This window comes from Anser cygnoides, chromosome 30, assembly GCF_040182565.1.
Source record: "Anser cygnoides isolate HZ-2024a breed goose chromosome 30, Taihu_goose_T2T_genome, whole genome shotgun sequence".
NCBI classification, from domain to species: domain Eukaryota; kingdom Metazoa; phylum Chordata; class Aves; order Anseriformes; family Anatidae; genus Anser; species Anser cygnoides.
In genome coordinates, this window is record NC_089902.1 from 140,547 (window position 1) to 151,855 (window position 11,309).

General features: G+C 50.6%; 1 protein-coding gene across 1 annotated transcript; it reads right to left on the bottom strand.

Annotated features, from left to right (window-relative positions):
* Positions 1-5,515: 5,515 nt before the first annotated feature.
* Positions 5,516-6,478, bottom strand: LOC136787556 (olfactory receptor 14C36-like). The gene has a single exon (XM_066984867.1). The coding sequence runs from the start codon at positions 6,476-6,478 to the stop codon at positions 5,516-5,518; it is 963 nt and encodes a 320-aa protein (XP_066840968.1).
* Positions 6,479-11,309: the final 4,831 nt, after the last annotated feature.

Genomic DNA, 11,309 nt, shown 5'->3' on the forward strand with positions numbered 1-11,309 from the left:
TGCCCTCTGAGTATGGATGGCACAAAGCGTTTTCCACGTGCCTCCCTCACCAGGCCGTGGTCTCCCTGCACAGCATCACTGCCATGGTTGCCTGCCTGAAGCCTCCCTCCATCACCTCCCCATCCCTGGACATGGCGCTTTCAGTTCTGTACTCAGTGTTGCCTCCAGCAGTGAAACCCTCCTCTACAGCACGAGGAACAAGGAGCTAAAGGAGGCACTGAGGATGTTATTCTAATATACAGCATTTCCCCATCAATGAGGTACCTGCACATCTTCCTCACATATACCCGGGCAAGGCAGAAACACCTTCGTTCATGTATTTCAAAATTGCCTTTCAATCTTTGCAATATTATTCCAATTAAAGAATTTTTTCATCTCACTTCTATCTCACTTCTTTTAACTTTTATTTATTTATTTATTTATTTATTTTTAACCCAGAGATCTCATGTACAGGTGCTGATATGCTCTTGGTAATTAACGAAATAAAGGAACCAGCAGGTAGTCATTTTCTGTGACTCTTCCTTCTCATGATTTCTCTTCAGGTACAGCAGAGGTTGTGGGATTGAAGAGCCCAGCTGCAATGTGGAGGAAAAGCAGAGATGTGGCTGAGACACTCGAAGTTTTTTCTGTATTAGTCTGTACCGAGAAGTTCTCCTAGGCCTCTGAATTCAGTAAAAGAGATCAAGCATGAGAAGAGCATGTATTGAGAGGAAGGCCATGAAAAGCCACCAGGACAAGGGCCAGTTTCTGCCCCTGCAGGGGACTGAGCCTGGGCAAGGCCCAGCTTGGGAAGCAGCCCTGTCGGACGTTCTTGGTGGGCAGTGAGCTGGGCAGGAGGCAGCCGTGTGCCCTGGCAGCACAGGAGGGAAGGCTGAGGGGCACCTCACCGCTGCCTGCCAGGAGCTGCAGGGACGTCAGGAAGAGCCCAGGGCCAGGCTCTGCCCCGTGGTGCGCAGGGAGCCCTCCTCCTGCCACGCCGCGTGCGGTGGTTGCAGCAGGGGTGACCCCCAGCCAGCCCCTGCATGGGGCTCTGCCACCCGCCTCGCCCCGGCCCTCTCCAGCGCCCCCCTTGCTGCTCTCTGATGCACGCCAGCACCTCCCCGTGCGTGCCGGCCAGCACATCTGCTGAGGGCCAGTGCGGCTGCTGCAGGGGCAGGGAGCTCAGCATGGCCCTTGCAGCCCCCTGCCCTGGGCCTGCCCCTCCCCTTGCCCTCGGCCGCGGCCTTGTCTCTGCTGGCAGGAGCGCTCTTGGCATGCGCTTCCTGGCCTCCCCTCGCCTGTGCACAGCTGCTGCCCACTCAGGCTGCTGGCACAAACGTGTCCTCACAAGCAGCACCACCCCTTGGGCTGCTTCTCCTGGCCTCCCCCAGCTACTGCCTTAGCTCCTTGTCTCTGCTGGGCCCCACCTTCCACACCCAAATGCGTCCCTTGGCTGTCAGCTCCCTCTCTCCTGCCCTGTGGGGTGACAGAGCCAGAGTGGGGCTTGTTACCTTTATTTGATATAGTTTTGTGTATTTGCATTGGTGATGGCACAAAAAGACAGTTCCTTCACCAGTGATGTACATCCTTCTTCATGTTAGGACACAACTCAACGTCCTTCACTCTGCTTTATCTCACAGATGAACTGGATTAGGTCTCCTTGATTACTCTGAGGCACAGTGCAGTGCTTTTTGCCTTCTGTCCCTACAGCACAATATGTGTGACTTTCCCTTACTCTGCGCATTGACCTGACGGGTCATTTCACATTTTTCACTTTGAAAACCTCAGTTGGATGGGGACCATTTCCAAAGTGGGGCAAGCTGATGGGTTCTGCCTCAGCCATTTGAAGCGTGCTATACTTGAGTTTCTCATCCTGAGATTGCTAAAGATGACCTAGGAAGGTAAATGGATGTTCAAGTGTCTCATAGGAATAAGGGAAAGTATCTCAGGTTCCCAAAGGCCATTTCAAATCTAGGTCTATCCCAGGAACCCACTGAACTAGGGTGTTGTCTTTGAAGGGCTTTCCTGTGCTGGGCTGGGCTGCAGTTACAGGGACAAAGACCACTGCTGACAGTGGAGGTGCCCTGGGAACTCCACCTGGCTCCACCTGATTTTCCCAAAGGGCTCCGGTCTCCTGCAGGTCTTTTCTGACATCTGCTGGTCCAGGAAAGTGCCTCAAACACAACGGGGCCACAGGAGGTTTTTCCTGGTTATGCTTATGGTCAGACAGCAAAGCTCTGCCTGAATACCCAGTATTTTTTTTTACTACATAACTAATAAAGCAACTACTCATCAGCTCAAATGATTCAATCCCTTCCGTAAAAAGTCTCACATGAATGATAATTTCTATCATGAAGAAATGAGAATTTCCATGATCTATATTCTTTGCAGGAGAAGAAATACTGGTGTTCACCCCTACTTGCTTTGTCATCACTTTGTCTATCATGGTGTGCTCCCTCATCTTCCAGGAAGAAAACCTTACTTGATTACACACACCCTGCTGAATGTCCCCTTTCCAGCTGCCTGTCTGCACCTATGCACTTCCCATGGTTCTCCTGCTTTGCCCTCCCCTTACTCTTGGATCATTCAGACCGCTCTCACCAACCCAGTTGCTGCTTTGACTTTCAGTGAGTTCCAGCTCGCCCATCTCTCAGCAGTCTGTCTAATGGTTTCCTTAGCAAGAAACTCATCATTTATCATTGAATTAGTATGATATGGATTAATATTAACACAATTCTTTTGAATTTCCTGTTAATCAGTGGAAAATAGATCATGTACAGTCATCCTTTTGGGAAGGTAAACATCACTGGAGGCAAAAAATTGAGGAACTTCAAATTTTATTTTTTTTCTTTTGAAAATTGCAGCATGATTTCCTGCTGTTTGTTTTTACATAGGAAAAACCCTGCTCTTCCTACCTAAGCAGGGCTCCAAAGCAGAAACCCTAGACCAATATCTATAGGAAAATGATGCTCCAAACTGAAATGCAACAAAATTCAGCCTTTAAAATGAGGAAAGATTTCTATTAGATGCTCTTTGAAATCTTCCTCTTTAACTACACCATGAAAGCTCTCCAATTAGCTGCACAAGTCTTGAAGACTTGAAGAACACTGTGGGATTGATATGGCTGCTTAGGCCTTTCTCTGTTTTAATGAGTTCCATGGTGTATTTTGGTGCTCAGTCTATGAAGCTCAGGTACTGAGAGGAGAATGATGTAACCGCTTGAGAAGGTAAAGTCAGGAGGAAAAGTTGAAGTGACTTGGAGTATTAATGGGCCCCACTGAGGGCTGTTCCTAACAAAGCCTCCCCAGGGACTTGTTAGGGCAGATCATTGGAGGCCATGATTGCAGCCAGGCAAAGCGCTGTGCTGAGAAAAGCCTTGTTTGGTGTCCTGGTTCCAGTTAGGACAGAGTTAATTTTCCTCCTAGTAGCTGGTAGGGTGCTGTGTTTGGGATTTAGGATGAGAATAATGTTGATATGACACTGATGTTTAATTGTTGCAGAGCAGTGCTTACACCAGGCCAAGGACTTTTCGGCTTCTCGCTCTGTCCTGCCAGCGAGCAGGCTGGGGGTGCAGCAGGAGCTGGGAGGGGACAGACGCAGGGCAGCTGACCCAAACTGGCCAAAGGGGTATTCCATACCATCTGACGTCATGCTAAACAATATATAGGGGTGGCTGGCCGGGGTGGGGGGCCGGCTGCTCAGGGATAGGCTGGGCATCGGTCATTGGGTGGTGAGCAATTGCATTGTGCATCACTTGTTTTTTACACATTACTATTATTATTACTATTATCATTATCACTATTATTATTATTGTTATTATTATATTCCTGTCTTAATAAACTGTCTTTATCTCAACTCACCGGCTTCACTTTCCCGTTTCTGTCCCCCATCCCAGAGGGGGAGGGGGGAGGGTGAGCTAACAGCTGTGTGGTGTTTAGCTGCCAGCCGGGTTAAACTACAAGAAGTGGGATCAACATTACCTGAGCATTCTTACCTCTCCAAAATCATTAGCTTCTGCTGGACAAGCTCTTCTTCCCTCCCCCAAATCTCACATCTCTCCTGGCCAGGCTTCTCCTGACTTCCCCATATCAGTCATATTCTCAGGGGCAGCTTTCTGATGGCTTTCATGAACTCAGAGTATCTGTCTCACCTCTGTTGGCTACTCTGCTCCTGAGAAAGAAGCAGCTCCGAAGCCAGCACGGAGAAGAACACAAAGGCTGTAGGAGCACCCTGCACAATGTGTCCAGCAGCTCTGCACCACCACAAAAGCAGCCCTGAAGGATGAGTTCAGGCAAAAGCTGAAAACTTTGACATGACAACAGCTATTCAAGACCTGTTCCTCTATGGAGGCTACCAGGTACTTAGGCAGAGAGGATCTCACAAACTGTGTGCAGAGCAGATGCATCTGGTGGCCTGTCATGGAGACCAGCAGATGTGAGCCTAAAGGCACAGATCCCAGCCAGGAGTCAAGGGATGACCTGTCAGCTGCTTCAGAAAAAAGTCACCTCCCAGGCCACTTAACAGCCATTAGCTTCCTACTGGACTTGGAGCTTCTGAGGCACCACTGAGCTCATAATACCACACCTACAAAACACCCCCTTTTTGGCCCAGAATCTGCCCAGGTAGAAGTGATCTGGTTGTGATCCTTCCAGCCCATGGCACAGCTCCTGGGCTCCCAGCCTCTCTGACACACAGGAGCCAGTGCCGTGCCAGTTCTGGGAGGTGCTAGGGCAGGAGGGACCTTGCAGTCAAATCACTCGCCAGACTCCTTGGCTGGGGCTGCTGCGTGCCCTGGGGCTGCAGAGCTCTCCTCTGCCTGCTCACAGCAGACTGAGCCCTTGAGCTATGGTCAGTCCACCTTGGAGGAGATCCCCCCTTAGGAGGGAAGTGCTGCAGCGCAGGCCGGCTGTGCCACTGCCGTGCCCACTGCCTGTCCCTGCCTGCAGTCCCAGCACAGCCCCACAGCAGCACTGGCACCAAGCTACAGGAGCAGCCGGGCCTGACCCCACCAGCAGGGCTCAGCACCAGAGGGGGGCAGTGGCAAGAGAGCAGCTCGGCATGCCCCAAGCGCTGGTGCTCCCTGCCCGTGCTGCTGGGATGGGACTCTTTTCCTCTGCAGCCCTGCACGTGGCACTGCCCCTGCAGAGCCAGAGCTACTCTCAGAGGAAGGACGTCACACAAGGAAGGCAGTGCAGGCTCCTTCACTTTGTTTATGTTCACAGAGAGACAGTCTTCTCGTGTACAGAGTCTCAGTATATACATTGAACACATATATACTGAAATGAAAGAGGAACAACGGGCTCCTTTCTTCTATTTAAATTCACAGAGGGCCTGGCTCCTCATAAACAGAATCTATGAGCTATACTTGACAGGTACATACAGTAAAAGAAATGAGATGAATCATATCATTTTAATGGGCAACTTAAGCCATATTAAAAGAAAGAAAGTCCTGTAATAAAAACACTCATAAATGCACAAACACACACAAAAATAATTATATATATAAAATTAGATGTTCTTGAGGTCATTGACATTATTAGTCATCTGCAGAGGTAGAATGGAAATTTATTGCTTCTGAAACACATCTAGTCATCATTTTCCAGAGCGCATGCTTGAGCTCCTTGTTCCTCATGCTGTAGATGAGGGGGTTCAGTGCTGGAGGCACCACTGAGTACAGAACTGCTAGCACCAGATCCATGAATGGGGAAGAGATGGAGGGCGGCTTCAGGTAGGCAACCATGCCAGTGCTGATAAACAGGAAGACCACGGCCAGGTGAGGGAGGCACGTGGAAAAGGCTTTGTGCCGACCCTGCTCAGAGGGCATCCTCAGCACCGCCCAGAAGATCTGCACATAGGAAAAAACAATGAAAACAAAACAGCCAAAAACTAAAGAAACACTAAGCAGAAGTGCCCCAACCTCCCTGAGGTAGGCATCTGAGCAGGAGAGCTTGAGGATCTGGGGGATTTCACAGAAGAACTGGTCCACAGCATTGCCTTGGCAGAGGGGCAGGGAAAATGTAGTGGCCGTGTGCAAGACAGAATAGAGGAAGCCACTGCCCCAGGCAGCTGCTGCCATCTGGGCACAAGCTCTGCTGCCCACGAGGCTCCCGTAGTGCAGGGGCTTGCAGATGGCAGTGTAGCGGTCGTAGGACATGATGGTGAGAAAACAATACTCCACTCCAATGAAGAAGAGAAAAAAGAATACCTGTGCAGCACACCCTTGATAGGAGATGGCCCTGGTGTCCCCGAGGACATTGGCCATGGCTTTGGGGAGAGTGGTGGAGATGGATCCCAGGTCGAGGAGGGCGAGGTTGAAGAGGAAAAAGTACATGGGGGTGTGGAGGCGGTGGTCGCAGGCTACGGCGGTGAGGATGAGGCCGTTGCCCAGGAGGGCAGCCAGGTAGATGCCCAGGAAGAGCCCGAAGTGCAGGAGCTGCAGCTCCCGCGTGTCTGCGAATGCCAGCAGGAGGAACTCAGTGATGGAGCTGCTGTTGGACATCTGCTAATTCTGGTCATGAGGTCCTGTGCAAGGAGGACAAAGGCAGTGATAACGTACCACAGGCATATCAGAGGAAAACTCTTTCCATTTTCTCACTTAAAATCACCAAAATTTCCCATTTCCAGGCAGATATTTTGAAGGTCTCTTTCATTGATTCTCCCTGAGAGTGTCTCTGGGAACAGGGGACTCATCTGCGGGCAATGCAAGAATCAGTCCTGCACTACAGCCAGAGGTAGTAGCATGGTAGTAGCATGGGAGTAACATGGTAGGAACATGGGGTAGTCTCAGATTCACTTTACTGCTGATATCAAAGAGGTTTCCCCAGTTTTGCTCCCAGTTCACCCAACTGCAGAGCAGGGTGTGGAGATTTAGTTAATTATTTGTTTTGTATTTTTGGTTCTAGCTGCCCCACCACACCTGAGGAGTGTTTCTAAGGCATAAATCCTGGGCGTTCTGCTGCACTCCAAGTAAAACCTTGTGGATCCTCAGAGGCAAAGAGACTGTCCCTTTAGTGCAGAGCGTCCCACAGAGACGACAGCCAGTCTGTCCATCAGTGCTGGTCTCAGGTGTGCTGACATCTCTTTGAGCTACAGGACAATTGCACTAAGGAGGTTCTCCTGAGAAGAACCTGGGTACTGCTGAGAGCAGAAGAAGCCAGGCTCCAAGTGCCCATCTCCAGACCCCTCACCCTGTCCCCGTACTCCCCTTCCCCCAGGCACCCCGAGGGCTCACTCCATGGGCACGTGAAACCCGCATCCCCAGGCAGCCTGGGAACAAGAGCAGCAGCAGCACGGCCAGGTGGAGAAGCCAGGAGGAATGGCAGCGTGCTGCTGCCAGGGGAGGCAAGGCCAGGGAGGGACAGACGGACACTCAGCACACCCTCCTGTGCTGCAGCTCTGCCTGCAGAGGAGGCAGCTCCTGCTTGGGAGAGGGGGGGGCTTGAGGGCAGAGGCTGTGCTGGTGGCAGAGGAGAGCAGGGGGTGTCCCAGGGAAGGCGCCTGCCCTGCAGGGGCTGGCAGGGAGGTGCCTGAGCCCTCCCTCACACAGCATTTCTGGCAGCAGCTCCCTCTCACCGCCTCTCCATGTCCCTGCTGCCTGCCCGCGTCCCTGCTTGGAGCCGCTTCTGTGTCCCCACGTCTCCTCCCTGTCTACAGTCACAGATTCCATCCCACAGGCTGTGTATTCAGATTCACTCAGATTCCCCTCTACTGAAGGTATCTGAAAGCGCAGAATCCAAAAAAGACTTTCCCTTCAGAAAAACTAAGCCTCAGTCATACTCTTAAAATTTCCTCTTAGAAATGCCATTCTCTAGAGCATCTTCTACTCCTCGCTGGATGAAGAGAGATCCATCCCGACAGATGCTGTCAGGCATCAGATGGGCCAGCTGTAGAAGACTCCTCTGGCAACCCCACCTGCATGGGCCTGCTGCCAGAGACTCACAATGCCAAGAGCCTGCAGATCTGTCCTGCCACACGCTGCCCTCTGTTGCTGCGCTCCTCACTGCCTCCAAGCCCTCTCTCCTTCTCTCCTGTCCCCGTGCCACCTGTGGTCAGAGCCCCCAGCCCTGCTGCGCTGTGCACAGGAGCTGCTCCTGGGCACAGCTGTCTCTCTGCACCAGGGCCCTCTTGCCACGAGCTCTCTCTGTCCCAGGAGCCCGGCCCAGCTCAGCACCACACGCCCAGCCCAAGGCATTGGAATCCCCCCTCGGGGGGCTTTGGTGAGGAGCCCACGAACCTCAGGCACTGAGAGACAATTGAAGCCATCTCTCAACAAGTCCAAGTCAGAGGCAAGTTTCCTGCAGTGTCCCCCTGAGGGCCAGCACTGACACAGCCTCCCTTGGAGCTCGTTAGAGCAGAGCATGTGAGCATAGAGTAGGGATGTGCATGGCCAAGTGCAGGAGAATGTTACGAGCCCTGTCTTGTTCATGGGTGGGGGCGAGGAGGCAATGAGGCCCTGGTGCTTTACCGATAAGCTGTCTCCTCCTAGGCCTCATTGACAGAGACAACAGCCAGAGCCATGGACACAAAGCCCTGGGTCCTGTTGGGAATGTCAGCCTTGCCACAGCCCTTGCTGCTCTCCACACCAGACTGTCCTAGGGACTCTCAGACCTGCTCATCTTTCCCTGCTGGATGTAGACCCTTGTCCGTGTGGTGTCTCACTGGATCTGAACTGAGTCTGATAACTCAGATTGTCTTGGTGGCCAAGCTCCTCATAAGGCAGCTCTGTAGGAAGCTGGCCTGGTTCCTGGGGAGCAGCACCACTGCTCGTATGGCATCCCTCGTGGTGCCCAGGCCCTCCTCCTCCTGGGCACTGCTCACTCAGCAGGGTCCCAGTCTGCCCTGATGTGTGGGGTTCCTCTTCCTCTGGTGCGGGACTGGGCTCTTCTCCTTGTAAATGCCAAGAGGCTTCTGTAGGCAAAATCCTGCAGTTTCTCAAGGTTCCCCTGGACAGATGCTGCATTCTGTCAGCTGTTAATGTCCGCAGGTTGATGGCTCACCCTGATTGTGATGATCCGGGGAACTACAGGCCTGTCAGTTTGACCTCTTTACCAGGTAAACTCATGAAGCAGATAATCTTTAGTACCATCACGCAACAGTTCCAGGGGAACCAGGTGATCAGGCCCAGTCAGCATGATTTTACCAAAGCAGGCCCTGGTTGACAAATCAGATCTCAATCTATGACAAGGTGATGTGCTCAGTGGACAAGGGAAAGGCTGTGGATGTGGTTTAACTAGACTTCAATAAGGTTTTTGAAACCACTTCCCAAAGCATTCTCCTGGAGAAACTCAAGGCCTGGATGGACGTACGCTTCATTGGGTTAAAAACTAGCTGAGTCTCCAAGTCCAAAGCGTTGTGGTGAATGGAGCCAAAGGCAACTGGAGGCCAGTCACTAGCGGTGTCCCCCAGGGCCCAGTACTGGGGCCAGTTCTCTTTGATATCTTCAGCAATGATCTGGATGAGGAGATCGAGTGCACCCTCAGTTTGTTTGCAGGTGACACCAAGTTCAGAAAGAGTGTTGATCTGCTCGAGGGTAGGAGGTGATTGTAGGAAGTGATTGTCCCTCTGTGCTCAGCCCTGGTGAGGCCACACCTTGAGTACTGAATTCAGCTCTGGGGCCCCCAGCACAAGAAGGACATGGATCTATTAGAATGAGTCCAAAGGAGGGCCACGAGGATGATCAAGGGGCTGGAGCACCTCTCCTATGAAGACAGGCTGAGGGAGTTGCGGTTGTTCAGCCTGGAGAAGAGAAGGCTCTGGGGAGACCTTACAGCGGCCTTCCAGTACCTAAAGGGGCCTCCAGGAAAGCTGGGGAGGGACTCTTCATGAAAGAGAGCAGCGATAGGACTAGGGGTAATGGTTTAAACTGAAAGAGGGTAGATTCAGATTAGACATTAGAAAGAAGTTCTTTCCTCTGAGGGTGGTGAGGCACTGGAACAGGCTGCCCAGAGAAGTTGTGGATGCCCCATCCCTGGAGGTGTTCACGGCCAGGTTGGATGGGGCCTTCAGCAACCTGGTCTAGTGGAAGTTGTCCCTGCCCAGGGCAGGGGAGTTGGAATGATGTGATCTTTAAGGTCCTTTCATACCCAAACTGTTCTGTAATTCTGTAAATATGAAACACAGCACCATACCAACTACTAGGAAGAAAAATTAACTCTTTTGCAGCCAAAACTAGGACAAAATTCACCGCTTATTCCATACCGTATCGGTCATGCTCAGGTCCAACACTTTCCAATTAATCACAGCCACCTGTTTTTTCTGTCTATTGATATGCTCAAAAGATATCACTTCCTTAGTTTATTTGTGTCTATAATAATAATAATAATAATAATAATATATTAAGAATAATATATTAAGAATAATATATTAAGAATAATATAATAATAACTATATATTATTGTTGTTGTTGTTATTGTTATTATGCTTTTATATCAACCCATAGACTTTTATTTTATTTTATTTTTTTTTTCCTCCCAGTTCTCTCCTCCATCCCAGTGGATGAATAGCTTTGTAGTGCTGAGCTGCCTGCCGGGTCAAACCACAGCAAGTCTTCTTGGTGCCTAGCGTGGAGCACAAAGGTTGAGAAGACAGATCTGACCAGAGCGTTTTAAAAGTGAGTTGTTCTAAGCATTAGATCAGTTTAGCAGTTGCTGATCACAATGTCGATCTTTTTGATCTGGGGTCTGTTGTGTTTGTTTTCAGAATTGTGTTGTATAGCGCATTGCTAACTGTCTGTCTTCCATGTCATGCTGTTCATCAATTCTGGGGACAGGTTTAAGGTTAATCTTTGGCTGTATTGGATAACACTGACTTCTGATAGGATAAAAGTATTGCCACCTCTGTACCTACGGAACCATCTCTTCATCTCTTAGTAACTCTTAATAATTACACTCTTTTACACTTTTTGCCTTTTCTCCTCAGGGAGTAAATCTATGTGGGGTGGGGCAGGAGGTATGGACAGTGGGGGAGGCCTTTCCCCATTTCTTCACTCTCCTTTTCTCTTTCACCTCCCCCTTCTCCTACAGGCTAATTACAATAGCTCTCCAAAGCTTTGAATATCCTTGGGATGGTCAAACCAGCATGTTCCTATTGTTACATTTCCTGCATGTGTTCAGTCTTTTGTTTATGTTTAAGCAACTACTTAAGCATGCCATCCAGAGATCTGTCCAGAGGCAGGAGAGTGAGGAGTGGCAGGGAGTGTGGGAGGATCTGGGCAGGCACCTAGAGCAGGGGGCACCTCCAAAGCTTTGGAACTTCATCCCTGAGCAAACATAGAATCCTAAAAAACTGCAAAATGCTTGAAAAAGTGGTGTTATCACACTGGCATTTCCAAA